Source organism: Aplidium turbinatum, chromosome 3 (genome assembly GCF_918807975.1).
Source record: "Aplidium turbinatum chromosome 3, kaAplTurb1.1, whole genome shotgun sequence".
Classification (NCBI taxonomy): Eukaryota; Metazoa; Chordata; class Ascidiacea; order Aplousobranchia; family Polyclinidae; genus Aplidium; species Aplidium turbinatum.
The window spans coordinates 15,543,393-15,566,332 of record NC_137474.1 but is presented as its reverse complement, the minus strand read 5'-3'; the positions used below and the strand labels follow the sequence as shown (position 1 = coordinate 15,566,332).

Below are 22,940 nucleotides of genomic sequence, written 5' to 3'. Positions count from 1 at the left end.
CGGAAACATACAATTTTTCACAAAATTTCGGGGGGGGCCGGGCCCCCCCCATAAATCCGCGCCTGCACTAACTTGATCAGTTTTGACTTATCTGCTGTAGAAAGCTTGTCAAATTGAAAAACAAACAAGCGAAAATAGCCATTGGCAGTCGTTATCCATCTGGAGTTGCATATAGTTTCTTGTTTATAAATCAAAAGATGCTTCAAATTGTGTGGTACATTCATAAATGAAGAACAAGCCAACACCTGCATGCACATTTAATTGCTCCTAAAATCGTCGTTTTGTCCTTTGGTAACTTCCTTCTGTTCAGCAAACCATTTGATTTGTTTGTGCATTCTTTAATTGACCTTCTGAAGATTTTACTGCATTCTAAACGTTTGTTAACCCCCGACTTTTTACCAGTATTGACCGCCGTAGTGTCTGCCATCACTGAATAAATATTAGGCAAAATACTTTCGCAAGCATCTTGTGTGATGGTATTGTACAAAATTTCACCTATGACAGATGTACCAGAGGAAAAAGATTTAACTGCGATCAATGCTTCCGCCTTGCTACGCTTCTCATCAATACACTGGCCAAGGAAAACATTCTGCACTGCCATCATGCGAACTTTTTCACGTTGACGGAATATCGTCGATGGTGAAGCAGCGATTTCAGCACCTCCATAGCACAAGAGTTGATCGGATGCTTGTCATTCGGCGGTCTGCGAGTATGCAACTTTCACTACTCACTTTCAGAGTCTTGAGTTTTGCGTACTGGCTCCCACCTGTGATTGATTTTAGCAAAAAAGTTGGATCAGTTTCGTCTTTGTCGGAACTTTCCAAGTTAGCCAAATGGGTCTCACTCTCAACTTTCATTATTTTTACTCTTCTTAGCTTTGTAGCAGTAATGTAAGGTAAATTTGCAGCAACAGCTCTACTGACGGAAAAAAAATTGAACCTGTAACTGTTGCTTTAAGCTTGCTTGTTCTTTAAGTTTAAGCTTTAACCTTGTGCAAGCGAAATATCGTTTTTTTGATATAATTCGCTTTGCGAGGAAGATACGGCAATGAAAGCGGCCCTTCTGCGCATTTTGACACCAATTTCGTCTCTCTACCATGTTCCGTTACAGAGTTACGGAAATCCCCTATTTTTAGCCCCACGCGAGTTTCGACCACGCGGTACCACATCTAAATGACGTCATAATGGAGTAAAAATTACATTTTTCAAATCAGTGTCCAAAATCCCATCATACGCAAACCCGAACGTTTTTAATTTTAAAAGTGTTGAAAAAATGAAACACCCTACTGTTCAGGCATATAGTTAAATAACACGATGCGTTCTACTGGTACAAATTAAGCTAAACTATCACACGATGTATACAGCGACAATAAGAGCAGATCGGAAAATAAGAAAAGTCGGAATCAAAGCAGATTGTCAGTTTATACATTGTGTGATAGTTTAGCTTAATTTGCACCAGTGGAACGTATCATGTTATTTGACTTTTTCTCTTCACTCTCAACCTTTCCATAAAGACAAAGCCTTTCACACGCCGACGAAAAATATTGATGAAAGTTTCCCAAAAAGGCTGAGCGTCGACACACCAAAACTCGAAGGTGAACTCTAAACCGACTTGGGAAACAGTACACTTCAATACAACTGTAAGTAATAAAACATGCTTCAAGTCCTTATTTGCAATATTACCTGAACGACCGCAAAATCACGATATTAATTAACGGATTTTTTTTATCTTGACTGCCGGGCGTGAGAATTTGGAGCCGGAAAAATGAAAGAGCTTAGATGTCCATCATGTAGTATTGGGATTGTTCAATGAGGCATAGAACGTTCTATACCGGCACAGCAAAAAGCTTCGATTTTCTCATTTTAGGCTGCTATATATTTCAGCGCAGTTAGCTCACTGTCACTACTGTGGTGTTTGCATGACAAATCATTGACCTGCTGCTAAGAATTTGAGTCTACCATTACAATTTCCGTTACCTCGCATTTTGTCAAGAAGTCTTCTGGTTTATTGTATTTGATCACATAAAAAAACTTATGAATATGACATTCTTGCTTAGCGTGAAAATAACGGGTTTCGAATAATCGAGCGCTCAGCCTGATGTGAGCCGGAATGTTGAGATATCCTGGACAGAAAATCAGTTATCATTTTCAGTCGTTGAATAAATGTAAAAAATGACTGATTTTTGTCTGGTTACAGCAATTCTTGGTGACCAGGCATTATTCAGTGGTTTAAAATCTCCACGTTTATGTGGTCATGTCAAAATATTGTTGCTTGCTTTTGGAATATAAGATTACTACTCTATTCTTTGTTGTAAGAACGCCTATGACCATTTGAAATCTTTATTGGCGAAAAAAGAATTTGGTGGTTATATCGAAAGAACAGCAATGCTAATTGGGCAGATCTATCACAATACTCACAACTTGCCAATTTAGAATTTTGCTTAGTACAAAACAAGCTTGTTTTTGTGCAAACGTCCCAGAAAAGCTTGTGCAAACGTCCCGAAATGGCAGCAATATCAGTGAAAAATTTGGAGCAGAAACGTCAGGACGAATACGCCACTATACACTGCAATAAAAAAGCGAAAGTTGGGAGCATATTTTTGGAACAAAAAGCAGCTGACAGTTACACGTGTCTGTCACAAAATGTGGGTTCAATGGTCTATTAGAATTGAATATCCAATAAAAATGTTCAGCCAAATATCTGCTTGATAGAAAACTTGAAACACGTAGAAAAGCGGCACAATTGATGCAAATTGTGTGAAAGTGTCTTGAATGGCAGTAATAAAAACCTACAAAATCACCCAAATAAAAACGCAAAAACTTAAAGGGGTGGGGAAACAAGAACCTAGGTATAAAGCACATCATTCGGTTGCTGCTGCTTCTTCCGGTGCTGCTGATTCTTCTTCAGGAGCAGATTGTTCAGTGGCTTCATTTTCTGTCTCATCAGTCTTTGGTTTTTTAGCCTCATCCACTTCCTTAAACACAGGAATATAGATACATTTTAAAGTATGAAAGAATGTTCAAACATCGTATACTATTTCCCGTCCCCAATTTACATCTTCTGAAGAAATACCTCAAAATAATGATACTGGTAGTTGAAGGCTCTTCGTGGTATATTGATGTTAAATTTTTAAAAGAAGCTATATTTACAAATAAAAAGTCTGATGAAACGCGAATACAATAAAATGATTTTTCTAATGACAAAAGTATGGAACAGAAATCCTTCATCTGACAACATTGCCACTGATTTGGCAATTATGTTTTATCACACAGAATGTAAAAAGGTACCAATGCTTACATTAATGGAAATAAAAAATCTTTGTAAAAACCACTTTGAAACCAAAGTTTTATTTCTGGACAATATTCCTTGGTTTTCTTTTGAATTTGCTCTAAAGTTTCCAAGAGTTTTATTGTGCTTTTTTGTCTGAAGCAAGTTGATTTTCTGCCATCATTTAATTAAGGCTTAGACTTCAAATTGAAATACTCAGCTTTCAATATTCAAAACATTGTGTGCCCTTTTACTAAAACTTGCAAATATGTTGCCTGACAACTGTGCACATCTTTTTCTTGTCTTGACTTCAAAGTGAAGTCATCATAGAGCTTGCACACATGACTTTGCAAATGCACAATAAAACAGTATATATACATATAAAGTTATAAACGGCTGTATGTTTGGAGTTGTAGATATAAGCACTTTCTAAACAGTACATACATATTACATATATAATGCTCAAAACAATATGTTTATTTTTTATAAAAATTCCTGTGGTACCTTTTCTTCTTGAGCCTCAGCTGATCGTTTGGTGGCAGATTTTTCATCATTTTCCTTCTCTGCATTGTTCAATTCAACTTCTTGTGCTTTTGTTTTAGCATCTGCATTAACATCCCCTTGCTTTTCTAGAAGCTCTTTACCTTCCTGAAAACAAAATAGGATCCAGTCAAAACTATATTCATACCAAGAAGTGTAACTTTGAAATTCTATAATTAGAATAAAACTAGGAATAGGCATGAGATATTCTTGACAAATGTGTTTTTTGTGGCATGATTTTCTTTTACAAAAATAATTGATTTAGCATTATAGCAAAGACAAAAGCTATTGCAATTTACTTTAAAACAGTGAATTAACCCACAAATACAAAGACTCAAAAATGGTTAAGATAAAGCTGGTCCCATACTTACGGTAAGCTACCGTACTGAGCTTCGGGGAATATAAGGTTCTTATCACACTATGCCTTTGGCACTAATAAAAGTAGGGTGACCAATTCCTTTTTCTCAGCCACCTTTCACTTAGCAACAACACCCACCGAATTTATTATACCCTGAGTAAAGGTGAGCGGTGTTTACTGACAATCAGCTTAAGCTGTGTTTGCAATATCAGAAAGCCAATGCCGTATCTGCTGCTGCTGCGATGCCACTTAACAAACTCCAGGTGTTAGTGTGTTCAAAATAAACTCAGCATTTACTTATACAGTTGTGACTATACAGTAGTATTATATCGGGGCACCTTCACAGGAGAATCTCCATTCTTTTTCACTTTTGGAGCATCACCAGCACCATTTTCAACAGCTTCTTTCATCACTGCTTTGCATTTTTCTGCTACTACAGGACTAGCTTTTTCTGAAAGTTCAATTCCTTCCTAAAATACACAAGACAATATGATATTGTCTGCAAAAAAACTTTATCCAATAAGCAGAATAGAAAATCGTGACAATAATTAATAATTATATATTTGCTCTCAAGTGCTTTACAAAGTAGATTGTGTCAACACAGCTGCATATAAAAGCGCAACTGAGTACAACTTACAAGATATATTCCACATACACTATTATCTTATTAGCCTACAATCTTATTAGTTAATAAATCAACTCACTTTTGCTGTAGCTTCCATTGTATTATCTCTGATTTCAGCTTGAGCTGCCATAATGGTAAATGTGATATTTTATTCTAATTTATTTAATAGGCAAAAAATACAGGCTACAGTATATTACCTTTGGATAACAATTTTAAGTCAGTTACGAACCATGAAATTCTATTACCGCCGTGAGTTTCTTAACGTCCAACACTTGCACGTTTGATCAACATAATTTAAGAAACTTTTACTCAAGAATATCAGTGGGCTTTGCTTACATTCCAAAATATTTGTCATGTCTAAGTCGGACAGAGTATTTTCTAGATTTCCTGAGACATCCTTTCATACACTTAGTCTAAAAACAGGGCACCTGTTCACACGACAACAGAAGCTTTTTTACCTCACAAAATTTACAATGAACAAAAACTAATCTATTCCAAAATATCAGACAAAAAAACTGACAGTGACAGAAAACGCGCATTTTTGTCACGTGGTTAATATTATCAAATCATAACGCGGCCACCAGCTCTGTTCCAAAACTGAAAATAATCCAGTTTGGTCAAAATAGCAAATAAAATCAGCCAAGTTCCGAAGTTTGCATATTGATAAGGATTTTAACGCATTCTAAAAGCGTCGTCTTTAGAAGGCTATCAAGGAAGAAAAAACATAAAATTCAATCATGATTCAATCCACGGATAAAATAAACTGTATAAATGGAAAATGTGAAACTACCCCGTTAGCTCAGTGGTCAAGCGCCCGACTCAAGATGACGCGGCGCTGGTTCAGCTCTCGGGGCAGGCGCGGATCTAGGAGTTTTTTTTGGGGGGGGGCCAGAAAATTTGAAAATGAATTAAAAAGTAAGAAAAAACAGATATGAACAACCAGTAGCGTAGCCAGGAATTTGGGGGATTTGACGCCAGCGGCGGGGGGGTCTGGGGGGCCTTCCCCAGAAAATTTTGAAAAATTACTTTGAATTTGGTGCATTCTGAGAGCATTTTCAACAAAAATGTAGGTATGAATATTCCTATAAAATGGTGCTGTCCGGTGGCATAACAAAAGGATAAGATCATGTTTTCTTCGGCATTTTTTCGGTAATAAAGCTAAGTCTCTATGTTTTCTTGTTGGTAATTCCTGGCTGAGATGTTTGGTATTGGCAAAACTCGCTCTTTTAATGCAGTTTCGTTTAAAATTAGGCAAGCTTTGTTTTAGAGACATGGAGACTGAAAGCATCATTCTCAATATCGTGACCTCACACGCGTGCCAAAGGGGGGTTGTAAGTCCGCTGTGAGACTAATATCAGCTGTTTAGAAGCATATCAAACCATTCAATAATTTCTCACAAAATTTCGGGGGGGGCCCGGGCCCCTTGGGCCCCCCCCATAAATCCGCGCCTGTCTCGGGGTGTGCGCTTGAACAATGCACTTCAGAACTGCTCTCCATTCAGCGGTACCTAGTGGATGGAATAATTTTCTGACAGCAACACTTCAGCAACAATCGGAAGAATTCACTTTGCCAATCTCGGTAACCGATCTTGCGTCAAAAGCAAGATCATTTATGCGAAACTGCCAGGATTAAGCTCTTAGAGAGTTAGAGACACGCAAAAGTTGCCTGAATGGTAGTTCAAACCATCATGAAATAAAAGTTGCATAGCCGAAGTAAACAAAGAGAAATGTCTTGATTTTTCATAGTAGCCTATAGCCTACCAATTCTGTGAAAGCTAAAAAATTCATCAGTATTTTACTGAATATTGTTTATTCTTCAATAATACTGAAGGTTGAAACGTTTCGCGAATGTACCCTTGAACCAGGAATAACCTATCAAGTGCTTTGTCAGTCCAAAGATCAAGATTCAAAACCAACAAGCCAGTTTTGCATTTTCAAAGTCTTATGCCTCTCCTTTGTTTTTTCTAAATCCAGTGCTGCAACTGCCGTGTTAACGTGAGGGGGGGCATGAAGCCGAAAACATTCTTCTGCCTACTGTAGGCTACATTGTTTACAAGTTCTTCGCTTATCCACAGACCACAACCATAAGACTAGATATCAGTCAAACAATAATAATATCGTCTATAAGTTCAACAATGAAATAAATATAATAGTAGCCTACAGATGCCAAGACCAATGTACAAAAGAAGTTGAAACATTAGAAAGAGGAGAGCTAGAACACAAGGAAATTGAAAATTTTGAAAACCTTGTTCATCAAAGAATATATAATCACCGCAAGAACTTAGACTTGGCATTTGTACCATTATAAAATTAATATTATTTATAGTAGCCTAGGCTATCTTACAAATATAGAATTTAACAAAAAATCCATAGGCCTACAAGTATTTGGACCAGTGGTCTTGTCAAAAGTTCCAACCTCAAAAATTTATTTTTTCATATTTTCAAAAAAACATATGCTTAGCTAGCTATAATATTTCATAAGTGGATCTTCATTTGGGCTAAGAACAAAGTATTTGGACCAAAGGTGTGGTCAAAAGTTCCAACCTCAAAAATTATCTTTTTGTAGGTAGCCTACCGTATTGAAAAAAAAGCATAGCAAAGCATCAGCTTTGCTTTGCTATGCATATTATAGCTAACTAAGTTAGCTATAACACTTCATAAGTGGGTCATCATTTGAGCTAAGAACTTAGCATAGCCTATCCTGAAATTTAACAATGTCTATTGGTTATCTGTTCATGGTGGCCACTGTCCATCTGCCATCTTCATCATGAATGTTCGCTTAGAAATGTGGTATAAAATTCTCTGAAACTGACAAGTGACAATTAATTGTAAGTTATTAGGCCTACCGATAATCGAAGTAGGCTACGGTATCATAGCCTATATATTGGTCTTGTTTATATTTTCTTTTTTGGTGTAACCGATTAAGCTAAATTGTTGAATAGTTTCACTATTCAAACTATTTTAACAGAGTGGCAACTGACTAATGAACCGTAGTTTTGCTGTTTTCCTACCTTGTTTTCCTACCTCAGCAAGCTAAACTAGACAGCATTTTGCAGAAAACTTCAAAGGCTGAAAAGAAAAAAAAACACAAAATCACATTTTACCACGTAGAGAGCCTTTCAAAAGTCGGGGGGCCCGGGGCACCTGCACCCTCTGCCCTCCCTAAATCCGGGCCTGTTTCGAACATTGCAGAAATTACCGAGGCGTGTTAGCATTAGTAGTATTCAGACGTAGCCTACCATCATTCCTACGTTTTATGCCCTAGGCCTATTCCGAAATCGTATATTTAATTTTGTCAACCGCTGTCAGGTCTCATCTAACAAGTGGTTAGTCAGGGCCGGATTTACCAGTAGGCAGAGTAGGCAGTTGCCTAGGGCGACAAATTATTGGGGGCGGTAAAATATACGAATACTATGGAATATATTAGGCTACATTGATAATACTGTAGGCTACGTGAATATAATAATTCACAACAGATATATTCAGATATATAGCAATTAATAAATATGTTATCACATCACACACATTTATAAACAGTGCGGCAAGTCATCGCCCCTAGAGTACTTCACGCTTGATTGGTTTTCAACAATATGTGCTGCTTAGCGCTTCTTTTAGTTATCTGTCTCGCTTAGTATGGAGGACTAGGCTTTGTCTGTGCAATTTTTATTAATCTTCGTTCGGTTTGTTTCACTGTTAGTAAATTTGAAGGAGCCTAGAAAAAATGTTTTAGTCAATGTTAGGTTGATGGAAAAGTTGCAGGCTATTTTGTGTACTTGCCTTGATGCTTAGGCTATAGAGTAGGCCTACCGTATGTAAACAAGCCAAAAAGTAAGACTAGTATACGAAAGAACTTTAGTTTCATGAAGTTTTATAAAAATGGCGGCATTGAGGACAAATGAGAACAAGTGCCTGTGTTGTATCGAAAAATCGAAAATCACCATCGAAAATTTTTTTTGGGGGCGGCACTATTCTCATCTGTCTAGGGCAGCACATAGGCTAAATCCGGCCCTGTGGTTAGTTGCAGTTTTTACCTCAGAGTGTTATGCTTCTTCTGACTATGCGTCTCACTATAACGTGACTATGTAGGCTACGCATAGGTTTTGCTTATATAGGCTATGTAGCCTAACCTTTATTGTGTGTTCTGTGACTTGTGTGACTTGTTTAATATTATTATAGCTAACTGTGACTTGTTTACGAATATGGGCCTGTCTCTACAGTGCCTGATGCAAATAAATAATAATAAAATAATAATGGTAACATATAGGTATTTTCAGAGATGTACGTATACGCCGCAAACTTGCGGCGTAGACTTTTTGTTTACGCTAACGCTTGCGGCTACATTTTTTTGGATAGTTTGCGCTTGAGGTTACGTAAAGTTTTTGCGTTTTTTTAGCGCATAGCGTCAACGCATACTTTTTAATGTCTTTTTTTCGCTACAACACGCCAATACCTTCCAGCGTTGCAGTTGAAAGAATGTTTTCAATGGGCAAAGACATATTGGAATGAAAACACAGCAAAATGTCAGATGAACACTTGCAGATGCTTGTGTTTCTTCGTGGAAATTCAAAATAAAATTTGTTTGTTTCGAGTGGTTTAGACCGTGTGAATGTTTGGCACTTACCAAACAAAATGAGTTTACGCTAGTGTATGCGCTGACGCCGCCAACTTTTTTTACAAGTTGCGTTGACGCATACGGCGTATGGTTTTCCGAACGTTTGCGTTTACGCTGACGGCGTCAATATTTTTTGTATGCGCGTACATCACTGGGTATTTTACTCATTTTTTTCTTTCACCTTCCCTTCAACCACAACGAAAAGCTGATTTCATTACTCTACCTCCTCAAAGTTTTTCAACACGACGTTCAGCATATCGCATCTGTCTGTGATCCAGATTGCAAAGGACATTAGCAGTTCGACACCGCTTGGAAGCATTTTTTCAAACATTTTCAAAATGAACTGCCCATCAGTTGGGTAAGAACTGGAGTCCACTGACAATCTTAGCTGGGACCCATCCGGGCAGCCTAGTTGGGGTCCAGAGTAGGCTACTGTAGGCTATTGCTCATTTGTGAACCAGTTGTCATTTCTGGCTGAATAGCCGATCAATAACTTCTTCTTCTTGCGTTTGAGGCCGCCACAGATTACGTTGTTACATCTAGGCGCAGCAGCCAATGGATTGTGTATTCATCGAGCGTTGTTAGGTCCACATGTCTATCTTGTGGTCGGTATACAGGACATTGATAGATAATGTGGTGTGCACAGTGGTGGATTTCCAGAAGATTAGCTTCCGGAGCGCTAGTTTTTTACTTTCCAAATGCGCTAGGTGCCGTAGAAGAAATTCAGAAATATGTCTTTATAAGACTTTGAAACAACACACTTGATGTACCTAAAACGTTGCTAAAGTAATTATCATGGTCTATAGATGGTATAGCGTTGTTCAATGCAAATATTCATATTTTAGTGAAACAATAATACAAAAAAATACAAGTTATAGCCTAAAAAAATAAAATAAATTGTTTTTAGTTTTTTCCATTTTTGTTTTTTCAAATTATAGCCTACAATTTTTAAGACACTTATCGTATTCAAAATCATAAAACCTCTGGCGACTTCGGGTCTCAATTGCCGGGTTACGTCCATGGCGTAATCAGGATCCAACATTCTTCGCTGGTTAAAAATTTCTCAGTGGAAGACGGATCATTCGTATAAAGAGTAAACTTGAAACAGTTAGGCTACAGTGTGTAGAGAAGCACGGTCAGATGTCAGTATAAGGTTCATTTGTGAAAATCCGCGCTCACACTCGCTCGATGAAATCGGAAAGGATCATAGTGACGTTATCAAATTTTGAAGACTCTGGGATCTTCTTTTCGTAGTTATATATTCACGAAGTCCTCTCACAGCAGCTTCGCGTTCATCTAAGCGCAATCTCTTTGCCACTTCAATGATTTCGTTTTCTCCGTGTGTCATTAAGCTACTGTGTCCTCTGGCCAAATAGTTGAATCAAATATTTTTCAGCTGTTAGTAAATGACAAGTGTGTTGAATTCAACAAGCGATCTTGGATGGAATTTCGTAAGTGATTATACACCCTTCTCCTGTGGGTGGAAAATACCACCCTTTGGTAGGGTGGAAATGACCATCTTTCCCAATAAGCTATGAGGTGGGAATGAAAAAGTAGACATGGAATTTTTAGACCACCCCTAGAAGTGGTTAAAACTACACTTTTTGATTTACAGTGTAGAAGATGCGGGTATTGATTAGCGGGCTATTTCTGCAATTGTTTACATGTAATTCTACACCTTTGAACTCTAAGTTTTCTTCAGCATCCTTAGCAATGCCACAATGTCGTCCGGGTTCGTTCCTTCGTGTTTCAAATAATTTTGCAAGATTATTAATTTTGTTATCTGCATCTCAAATAGTATAGCCTACATGCTCTGTTTTACAGTTCAAGGCTTAGGTTATTTTGGATAATTCTTGCGAGTATTGTACATCAAAGCCAAGTCCAACAAGAAATCCGTGGATGTTATCTTCGACAAGAGTCCTTGATATTTCGTACGTTCCCGAGAATCTTTTGTGTCGCTAATAGTCCCCTTTTTGAAAAATTCGACAAGTGCTGGGAAATCATTCCAGACGACACTAACTGTGCGGAAACTCGAGGCTACCCAACGTGTGTCCAGTAGGCCTACCCTTCCGATTTTCAACAACTGCACTTCAACAGCCGCTGCACATTCACCCAATTCCCTGCTATTGTTAGAAGCGTGGTAAAGGCTATAGCGTTTGTCCATAAAAGATCGAAGTCGATTCAAATTACTGACTGATTTTACAGCATGACGAACCGATAGTTCCAATCTATGGTTGCACAATACCACACCACAATGTCTGGAAATTAATCACGAAGCCATTTTGCTACACCATTTTTGCGACCTATCATCACGGCCGCGCCATCACATACAACACCAATCAAACAAAGAAGATAAAAATGTTGTAGACATGCCATATGATTTTAGGCAGCTCTTCAGGGAATCATAGATGCCATTCGCCGTAAGAATAGCGAGCTCAACAAGACAAATACATTCACAGGTTCGCTTCCGTCAAGACTGGTACGAAGATTTATTATCAGAGTGAATACCCGATTTAACGTGTTCGACTCATCAAGAATTATGGATATACTTTTACTGAACAGGGCAAAGCATAATAAGAGTATAAAATATTTGAGCTTCCGGAACGCCGTTCCGGAGAAGTCAATTTTTTGATCGAGCTTCCGGAGCGGCGCTCCGGACCGCTCCGGCTGAAATCCAGCCCTGGGTGTGCAGTTTGAAAATCTGAGCCACACGCACAAGATGGTGAATCGGCGAGGCCCCACTGAAACATGTTGCTGCTAAAACGGCCCACTCCAGTCCGCAGGCGATTGAGCTTCACCCATTCCTTCCGGGGTAGTTCTGCTCCAGGAGGGGTGTTGGTATTGGGAAGGACTATGAATTGGGTTGGTCTCGCAACTTCTTTCCATTCACGGTTCCAAACTTCGGAAATGTGGAAGTTCGATTTGCACATAGCTGCAGCATGTCGGGAGAACGGGCGTCAGGATTTCAAGCGCTGGGGCTTTTGAGAGTGCGAGTTTAGAACAATCTGGTTGAGGAGGTGGTCATCCCTTGACATAGCTTGTAGGACCAGACTACGTACGTGGTTTTCCCTACGAAGTCTACCTAGGGCGATGCCTGATAGTACCGGCAGAAAGTCAGTGGGAGTTGGAAGCAGGCAACCGGTGATTATTCTCATGGTGGTGTATGGTGTTGAGGGCAGTGTCAATTTTGGAAGTGTGTACGCTGCGGCACCAAGTGGGGGAAGCATATTCGGAGGTGCTGTAAACAAGTGCAAGAGCACTTGTACGGAGTGTGGATGTACTAGCACCCCAGGATGTTCCAGCTAGGCATCTCAGCAAGTTGTTGCGTGCTGATAGCTTAGCACGGAGGGCTTCAGCATGGTGTTTGTAGGTCAATTGTCGGTCGAGCTTCACTCCTACGTAGGTGGGACGGGTTGTGTGGGAGTGGGTTTCCGTTGAGAGAGACTGACAATTGGCGTGTAGATTCTATGTTGCAAAGGTGTGACGGTGGTCTTTGCCAGGCTCAGTTTCAGCATTCACAGCTTCAGGTAGTCTGCGATTTGGGCCATGTCATCTGTAAGTGCTTCCTCTACCACATGCCAGAACTTGTCAGAATTGAGTAGTGCCAGATCATCAGCATAGCCGTACTGGCGTGACGTAGTCTGGCATGTCACTAATGTAGATGTTAAATAGTAGGGGTGGTAAGCATGATCCTTGCGGAACACCGTTTTTTAAGCGGCGGGGCCGGCTGCACTGCCGTCACTCGTCTTAAGCAAAAAGGTCCGATTTGCAAGAATATTTGCGAGAAATCACACTACTTTTGTCTGGGATCATGCGGAGGAGCTTTAGGGTTAGCCCTTGGTGCCACACAGTGTCATAGGCAGCAGTGAGGTCCACCAAGATTACTCCTGCTTTGTTGCCCTTCTCGAAACTTTCCTCAATATCCTCGGTCAGCTTGACTGCTTGATGAGTCGTACAGCGTCCGTGCCGAAATCCAGCTTGTTCTTTTGGTAGCTGGGGATCAACAACTGGCTCGAGTTTAGTTAGCAGGAGCCGTTCCAGGATCTTGTATGGGACGCAGAGTAGTGATATTGGGCGATAGCTCTTGGGTTCATCAGCTGGCTTGTTTGGTTTAGGTCAGGCCCGTAATTTCCGGGGGGGCTTGGGGGGCAATGCCCCCCAAGCTCAAAGTAAGAGATACATATTGTAGACTGAGCTAAAACGTTTACTTCAATTCTTCCCTTGTCCCTAGGAGTAGGTTGTCATGACGAGTATGCTTAGTGACTACACATTAGGATGAGTAGCTAAGAGTAAACGATATATCAAGGGACTTCATCAATGCAAACTCTGTCAGGCAAGCTACATTTGGTTTTCCAAATGAGTAATCCCAGACCCAAGACTTTCTGTATTTAATTTGTTTTGATTCTCATATGTCACTTTGTACAATTATATTGCTTGTAATTTTGTAGCTGTTATGTACTGGTAGGGTAATAGTTATAGGGTTATTCCAGACAGATTGCACGATAATGATTTTTAAATTTGGATGAGTTTTTTTGGCAAGGCATCTCAGGTAAAAGCAATTACAATGGAGTAAGATGCTGGCTTTGGAAATATTGTTCATGAATATCTCTTAAAAACAAATCCATCAACATTGGTATTGGTATCAGCTTGGATAGCTGTTCGTCGTCGTCGTCTGAGCTTCTGGGGCCGAGGGTCTATCCTTTTACCACCCCAGATTCACGATGTTCCCGGACTACACTGGAAGGCTGCTAGAGAGCAGCCAGTCTTTAGTTTCATCATCCATGACGCGCAGACCTTCCACTCCGTTAGGTGGCTTGAAGATGGTACAGTCATTGATGATGTGGTCTGCGGTCTGTTCCTGGGCACCACATTCACAGGAGGAGGAAGAAGCCATTCCCCATTGGTGCATTGTTGAGCAGAAAAGCCCGACGCCCGTGCGGAGACGGTTGAGGCGCACCCATGCCTGTCTTTGTAGTGTCAGGCCGATGGGGCGTGTGTCGGCGTCGGGGATGAATGAATGGAGTCTGGTGGTGCTTGACCTCTATTCAAAATTCCATTTATGGTCCGCCCAAGTAGCCGCAGAGATGTCTTGTTCATCAGCTTCGTTGATCAGAAGCCGAGCGGCTGGCACGAATGGGTGTCTTGATTTCAGTCGACGGGGGTGCCCGTTTGGGAAGGCAGAGATCTTGTGGTGGAGAAGATAGTTAGGCTCCAGTGCCCGTCGACCGAGGGACAGAGTGGCTTCTTCGCGACGAAGCTCAGCAGGTTGGATGCCTGCGAGAATGGGGAGATTGTCCATTGTCCAATGGTGTGGGACGCAGGCATCCGGTCACTGTGCGCAGGGCGCTGTTTATGGCAGTGTCGATGTTGTGGCAGTGAGCACTGCGGCACCAGACAGGTGCACAGTACTCTGCAGAAGAGTAGACAAGGGCTAAGGCTGCTATTCGCAAAGTGTCAGCCCTCGCCCCAGCTAGAGCCTGCCAGGCGCTTCAGTAGTGCAGCGCGGGATGTCAGTTTCTTGCGCAGTGACACCAAATGGTGGCGGTATGTGAGCGATCTGTCTAGTGTCACCCCAAGATACCTTGGCTCGGGGCAGAAGGACAGAGGTTTTCCGTTGTTGTGGACATGTATCTCACGATCAGCTTCCCGATTGTGTAGGTGGAAAGCTGCTGCCACACTTTTAGTTTCGCTGAGTTTCAGTCGCCAGTTCTGGAGATAAGCTGAGATGGTTTGCATGTCCTGGCTCAAGGTGTTTTCTAGATTTTCCCACGACTTTGTGGAGTGGAGAATTGCCAGATCGTCCGCATAAGCGTATTTTGTGGAGACCGTGGTTGGCAGGTCGTGGGTGTAGATGTTGAAAAAGAAGTGGAGCCAGGACCGACCCCTGTGGGACGCCGTTTTTCAGGCGTCTCAGTCTGCTTCGCCGTGGATTGCCGGTGGTGAGGGTGAAGCTTCGATTTCTGACAAGTTCCATAATCATATGGACCATATGTCGGTCAGGAAGCAGGCGAAGCAGTTTGTAAGTAAGGCCGTGATGCCACACAGTATCGTAGGCAGCTGTGAGATCTAGAAAGACAGCGCCGGCCTTCTTTTTTGCCTCAAAGCTGTCCTCGATGTCTTGGGTCAGCAGTGTGACCTGATCTACGGTGGATTTTCCGCGCCGAAACCCAGCTTGCTCTTTTGGAAGGAGCGGGTCGATGATTGGGTTGACGCGGGCATAGATCAGCCTTTATAGGATAGCTGTTAGTGTTTTTTGACGTTTACTGCCGAATATTACACCCCAAAGGGGATAAATTGGTTTGGTGGAGACCTGTACCAGACAAAGTCACGAGGGTCATTCCTGACAAAGTTGTGTGTTAAAAATATTGCATCTATTCTATTCTGCAATCATTTTGGCTAGAATTACCCATGTTTTGGCTGGAATTATCCCAATCATTCGAAATTACTGCTAGACATAACTTCCCTGGGTATAATTGAATTTCCGCAAGATGATGATGTTGTTTTTGCTGGTTTGTTTTATTTGTTTTTGTCATTGATTTGTATCGCCAAGTTGTATCTATTTTGTGAGTCGTGCAAGGCCTGGTGCGTTGCGCTTGAAATGGCTTTGCCCGTGGTAGGATTTCTTTGTGGGGTTTTCTTTGCCTGCCTTGCTCTTCTTTGCTATGAGCTAAACGCATCAAGACGTGTTCCCCTCACGACCATCAGCACTCTTGATAACGCACCATGGCCGATCTTCATAGCAACTGTCCATACAAATCTTAAATATATCAGCTAAAGCTATTTGGGCTAATAAAGCTATAGCCTAAATATATGTTGTTTATTAATTTTTTTTTTGTAACAGTTTCTTTTTTTTATTTTCCCTTTATATCTTAAATTTTTCTAAAGGTGTTGCGACCGTGCCAAATTTCTCAACTCAATAACTTACTTCGGTCACAAGCACGTTTAACGTTCGCGTTTTGTCGCTTCTACCTTTTTCTCGACCTTTGCTATGTTGACGTGTATTGTTTTTGATATGATGGTCAGAAATAAAAAACAACTGAACTGAACTGAACTTCGAAAACTAATACGTTTTGATACGAAAAGCATTCTAGCCTATAGGCTACCCTGACGACCAGTGTAGGCCTAGCCTGTAAGTAACAACGCAAACACTTCACTTCCACGGAGATAACAGGCCTACTAGGTAACGTTTTGGACGGCCTGACAATATTAGGCTATCCGGAAAATCACATGCACGCCAAGTTTGTGTAGCCTATTTCAGTGCTCTTCAACATTTTTTTAGTGGTAGGCAATAGGCTACCTTGAGTAATTTTTCAAAAACTTTGTAGCCTATAGGCTACCTCACAAATGGAGCCATAAGTGGCTAGTTGAGTAATACAAAATGCTTAATGATTTTCTTAATTATTGGAGGGGCACACCCAAAACTTCTTATTTGTATAATCCACTGCTGATAACACAAGGCCCTCATGCAACTGGTTAGGTGGATGAAATATATTTGAGTGAGCGAAGCGATCGAAAAAAAAAGCAAAAACGACAAAAATTTGCGTTTTTCTTATTTTTGGAGATGCATTTGACTAAGTGCTCCTCTGGATCGGCTACTGTATAGCTACAAGTAAAAACTAATGTAATAATTTTTCATAGCGTATTGATGAAACAATACTAGGCCTATTAGAAGCCCTGAAATAATCTGTAGGCCTATAGCCCACCCTTTCTCAGTTTTTATACCCCATTCGTGATCTTGTACCTGATAACTCAGTTGTTGCAAAACCTTTGTAGCAAAACTGCCCAAATTTGCTGCATAACTGCCGGCATTAAGCTCACACAAAAAGATTTCTTAGTCCGATAATAAAGATTCAATCAATCAGATCCATGGATAAGCCTCACGCCAACTAACAGCTGCTGCCTGCTGGAATATTTATTTATTTCTACAGTAGAATTCGCCTATAACGGCACCTCTAGAGGATTGCAAAAACTGACGTTATAGCCAAATTGACGTTATAGACGAACTACCACAAACTAGGCTATTCCAAAACTGTCTTTTGATTAAAGAAAGAGGTGTATAATCCAGTTAGGTTTAGGCCTACTGTGTACCACCAAACTGACAAAAGTCACGCAGAAAATACAGTAAACAAAGAAATTGTTAAAAAAAATAACCTACAGCGAAAGGTACAGGAAATTTGCGCAATAGGCTACAGTAGTAGAGAAGTTCATTGTTTATTAGCAAAAAAGGCATTGATCTTCAGCTGTTTCGGTTTTGACACGGATTTCTCTACCACATAGCGTTCAGCTTTTGCTAAATAATGTAGGATTTGCTCTTTATCGTCGTGACTTCTGAAGTATCGGTCTAGTTTTCTGATTGACTTCAGGGCTTCTACTGGGGTTGAAACGGCTTCTACAGGATCGTCGCCATCACGATTGGCCTTCTCTTGTACGACATCTTCTGCGACAGTTTGTACATGTAGCCTATGTCATGCAAATTGTCGCTCTCTGTTACTGTTTCACGAGTTATGACGTTTGCATCACTTTCGAAATACTGACCGTTCGTGGTGAAGGTGATGGCTTGAAGCAGTGGTTCTTAACCGGGGAGGCGCGCCCCCCCAGGAGGGCGTGAAGCCTCTCTCAGGGGGGGCGCGAGCTCTACAACAATTTCAATTTTTTTTAATTACTTTAATGTCCTAGGACCTATGCTGTTTGTCATATTTTGTATTTTATTGTATTTATCTGTATTTATCCGCGAAGCACTGAATACTCTCAACCTTTAGCTTCAAGGGAAAAACATCAACATCATTAAGCATCATGACATCATTTGAACTTTTATAGCTAAACTTGACCTCTGGGAGAGTCGAATTGAACAAGGAAATCCAGCGAGCTTCGGTAACTTGGATTCTGCTCTCAAAGTGGTAACTTTGAGTCTGAGTTGAAGAAACAAATAGAAATCCACCTTAATGAATTGAAAGCGGAGTTCATCAAATACTTTCCAGATCTGGATGAGAAGCGTGAAACCTGGAAGTTCATCAGAAACCCGTTTCAATGCGAAGTAGTTGATATTTTCGAAGGACAAGAGGAGTTTCTTGAGATGAAGTTCAACTTCACAGCTAAAGAAGACTTCAAAGAACTGGAACTTGAGACGTTCTGGGCCAATTACCTTCCTGTTTACCCTATTATCGCAACTCGGGCTTTTCGAATTCTAACAATGTTTGGATCCACGTATCTTTGTGAAGCTGCATTTTCTGCTCTCGTTGCTATCAAGACCAAGTACAGAAACAGGTTGAGAGTTGAAGGAGACTTACGTTGTTCATTTTTGGAAAGCATCGGGCTAGAGATTGTCGCTGTGCCATGAACTGTGATCAGTGTCAGGATGCTAACTATAAAACACCGAAGCATTTCGCTATGTTGCATGAATGGGTCGTTAATGATAGGCCAGCAAACAAACCAGTTCCAAAGAAGGTACGCGAGTCCGCTGTGGACAAAGTTGACAAGTCTGCGGTTAATAAAACTGGAGTTCAAGGTAGAGAAAAATCAGTCTCTTTGAGAAATGTGAAAGTGACACCATGTAAAGTTTTAAACCGAACAGTTGCTGTGAAGGTCATAAACCCGGCAACTGGCTTAGAAAAGTTGGTGTACTGTCAGCTTGATTATGGATCCCAGATAACGCTGGTATCAAAATCTTTGTGTGCAGAGTTGGGGTTACAGCCCTATGAAAACATTTCCTTTACCATGAAAACCTTGAACGGTGACGCGAAAGTTGATACTGGTTTGGTCAAATTTGTGGTAAAATCGTTGTCGACTGGTGAGAGCTTTAACATAGATAATGTTGTTTGTTCGACGCCATGGAGCGATGACATTGAAACCTTGCCCCATAAGCAAGAATTGAGTAGTTACAGACATTTTGATGACATTAGTGTGTTTGAATTAGAAAATCGTCAGACTGTGGACATTTTGATAGGCGATGACTGTCCATTCTTGTTAACTGTGCTTGAAGAGCGAGTTGGTAAAACGTTGTATGAGCCGCACGCGATCAATACACCGTTGGGATGGCTAGCCGGTGGAGGGCGGTCTCCTCTCTGTTCGGACAGTCGTGTCACAGTCAGGAAAGTGCAGGTTCGCGATGATCTTGAGAACGTGAACTGGTTAAAACGTAAAAATTTGACGCGCGACTGCATTGTGGATGAATTAAGGCAGGAGTTAAAAGAGGCCACGCTGGCAGATTCGCGGCGTAGCATGTCACTCGCTGATAAGTTTTGGGGTCACTGGACAGATTTCTGCCTACCTAAGTTGCGGGGTCGAAGAAAATGGAGAGACATCTGTCGCAATTTAGACCCCGAAGACTTGGTCCTGTTATGGGATATGAATGATCGGCCTAAACGAGGGGACTACCGAATCGGCAGAGTGGTTGAAATTTTACCGCAGCATCGAAAGGGAAAAGAGTTTGTGAGAAGGGTGAGGGTGGCTGTGGTAGCATGGGACACTAACACTAAGAAGTCGCACGTTGAAACCGTGCTTCGTGATATTTCTTGCGTTGCTCCGGTAGAGGGCGCGCGGGCACGCACTGCTGTGCTCGCTCCAGTTGGTTCGGGCCCCCCAGATGGACGTTAAGGGACGTCACTCATAGAAAATGTGTTCACTTTTTTTTATTAATGTTTAATTGTTTATGACTTGTGTGATGTATGATGCTTATGCTCGCTGTTTACAAATTAAATAGATACAGTCTGGCTGGAACCGTATGTATTTATCAAGTACATATTGTCTGTTGATGAGTGATCCGCTTTTACACGAATCAATGTGATTTTACTTTGTACTTCGCGTGGTCAAATTGCCTTTCTCATTATTCTTATCGAGTGTAGACTGTATATAGCTGTGAATACAATTTGCTATGTTAAGAGTATGTTGTGGTCCTTGGCTCCCTATTAAGCAGGTTAACAACATGGTGGCAGCGTGAATCATCATCTTTCTGAAGAATAGTTAAAACCTAGCCCAGAAGCCTAGCTGAGTGCTGCAGAAGTTCAACCCGTCAGCATTTTTGAAAGATTTTAATCTGCTTTAATCTTGAGTTCGATCCATAGCCAAGCAGCGAAAATGACAGAGTCACATATTCGTTTCCCTCCTATGTTGGATTTAAATGATGGGAATGTCGCTGAGAGCTACAAAGATTGGAAAGACCTCCTTGATATATACCTATTGGCCAGTGGCGCAAATACCAAAGAAAAGAACGTACAGCGCGCCATCATCCTCAATTGTGCTGGACCCCAGGTGGTCAAAATCGCCAAACAATTTACGTATGCGAATGAAGACGAGAAAAAAGATCCGGAAGTGCTACTTCGAAAACTATCCCAATACTGCAACCCAAGACAGAATGAGGTAATGCAAAGTTTTCGGTTCTGGAAGATGTCTTACCAGGAACCATTCGATTCTTTTTTGCGAGAACTGAGAGAGAAGGCAACGAACTGTAATTTCAATGACACAGATCGAATGCTCAGAGATAAAATTGTTTTCTCTGTCAATGACAAGTTGCAACAAATTTTGCTTCGTGAGGAACGGTTGACCTTAGAAAAGACAATTCAAGTATGCCAAGCTTTTGAAATGACCAACAAAAATGTAATTGAACTGCAAAGATCTACCACATTAGTGAATAAAGTGGTCACGACTGGTAGAAATACTGGTAAACAGTACAAGTCGAATGAAAGACAATGGCAAAAAAGACCATCCGACAAAACCGATTTATATGTGGACAATTGCAAATTTTGCGGCAAGCGTCACAAACGAGGCGCTCAATTTTGCCCCGCCTACGGCAAAACATGCCATTTGTGTCACAATCGAAACCATTTCCAAGAAAAGTGCTTATCGCGAAAACACGTACACGAGACCAGGCAAGAATCACTGTACCATGACGACAAAGATAGCGGTGATGACAGCGATGCGTATCTCCATTCGGTTTTAGACAAAAGCAGAGACACACTCACAGCGCTTTTAGAAATCAATGACTGTCAAGTCCGTTTCCAAATAGACACTGGCGCACAGGTCAATACTATTTGTCAGCGCTATGTTCGCAAAAACCAAGTCAAGCCAACACACAAAAACTTGGTCATGTGGAACAAAACGAATGTCAAACCTATTGGCGAAACGGTGCTAAGTGTGACAAATCCCAAAACACTGAGCGTGCATGATGTAACCTTTATTGTTGTAAAAAATGATTTCAATTGCTTGTTAGGCTTATCAACGGTAAAAGAGCTTAACTTAATAACTATTAACAATGGTTGTTTTCTTGCAAATGTAAATGCTACTAACGATTTGGGTGATTTAGGAACTGTATCTTTAACGCTTGATTCAAGTGTGAAACCTCGAGTGTTACCGTCGAGAAAAATCCCTATTTCACTGCAAACTAGAGTAAAAAATGAACTTGATAATTTGAGTGATCGAGGCATTATTTCTCCTGTGAATGAACCGTCCGAGTGGGTCAGCCAAATGGCAGTAGTTGAAAAATCTAATGGTGATTTACGTATATGCATAGACCCACAACCCTTGAACAAAGCACTTTTGCGTGAACATTACCAATTACCCACTGTTGATGACATATTGCCCCAGTTGAATGGTGCCAAAGTGTTCAGCAAACTAGATGTGAAACAAGCATTTTGGCATTTGAAGCTCGATGAGGAATCGAGCAAACTGACCACCATGATTACACCCTATGGGCGCTATAAGTGGAACAGACTCCCCTTTGGCCTTAAAGTGAGCAGCGAATTTTTTCAAAAGCATCTCACTTGTGCTTTAAGCGGTCTAAACGGGGTGCTGGCAGTTGCTGATGACATCATTGTTTTTGGCTGTGGAGATTCCCACCTAGCCGCCGAAGCAGATCACGAAAGTAATTTGCTGAAGTTGCGTGAACGATGTGAAGAGCAGCAAATTAAACTAAATGATGACAAGGCCGTGATCAAGACATCCGAAATAAAGTTCATGGGGCACCTCATTTCCAAAAATGGCATAGAACCCGACCCCAGCAAAGTAGAGGCGATCAAAAACATGCCATCACCCTCCGATGTTTCGGGAATCAAACGATTTTGCGGCATGGTGCAATACCTGGCTCGATTTATGCCAAACTTAGCAGATGAGTTAGAGCCACTACGAAAACTCACCCGCAAAGGGGTGGAGTGGAATTGGGCTGATGATTGCGAGAACGCGATGAAACAAGTCCGAGCAAAGATCAGCACAGCCCCAGTGTTGACTTTCTACAACCCACAAGATGATTTGACATTGCAGGTCGACAGCAGCAAAGATGGCGTCGGGGCTGTCTTACTACAAAATGGCAAACCAATCGAATATGCCTCGCGTGGGCTAACTGTTTCGGAAAGAAAGTGGGCCCAAATTGAAAAGGAAACACTTTCTGTTGTGTACGGACTCGAACGATTTGACCAGTACACGTATGGACGAAAGGTGTTCGTGGTCAATGACCATCGACCGATTGAGACAATTCTAAAAAAGCCCCTTAGCCAAGCCCCACGACGTTTACAAGCTTTGATCATGCGATTGAATCGCTACTCTATTGAC

The 22,940-nt window shown here is 41.1% G+C and overlaps 2 protein-coding genes across 2 annotated transcripts; one reads left to right on the top strand and one right to left on the bottom strand.

The window, feature by feature from the left end:
• Nucleotides 1-1,995: 1,995 nt before the first annotated feature.
• On the bottom strand, nt 1,996-5,008 carry LOC145766436 (uncharacterized). Its single transcript, XM_082578147.1, has 4 exons — nt 4,870-5,008; nt 4,504-4,635; nt 3,772-3,915; nt 1,996-2,974 (listed from the first exon to the last, which is right to left on the bottom strand). Exons 1-4 carry the CDS (start codon nt 4,918-4,920, stop codon nt 2,861-2,863), a joined length of 441 nt encoding a protein of 146 aa, XP_082434273.1. The 5' UTR covers nt 4,921-5,008; the 3' UTR covers nt 1,996-2,860.
• Nucleotides 5,009-13,965: 8,957 nt separating this feature from the next.
• Nucleotides 13,966-18,738, top strand: LOC145766579 (protein FAM200A-like). Its single transcript, XM_082578297.1, has 2 exons — nt 13,966-13,970; nt 18,297-18,738. Exons 1-2 carry the CDS (start codon nt 13,966-13,968, stop codon nt 18,736-18,738), a joined length of 447 nt encoding a protein of 148 aa, XP_082434423.1.
• Nucleotides 18,739-22,940: the final 4,202 nt, after the last annotated feature.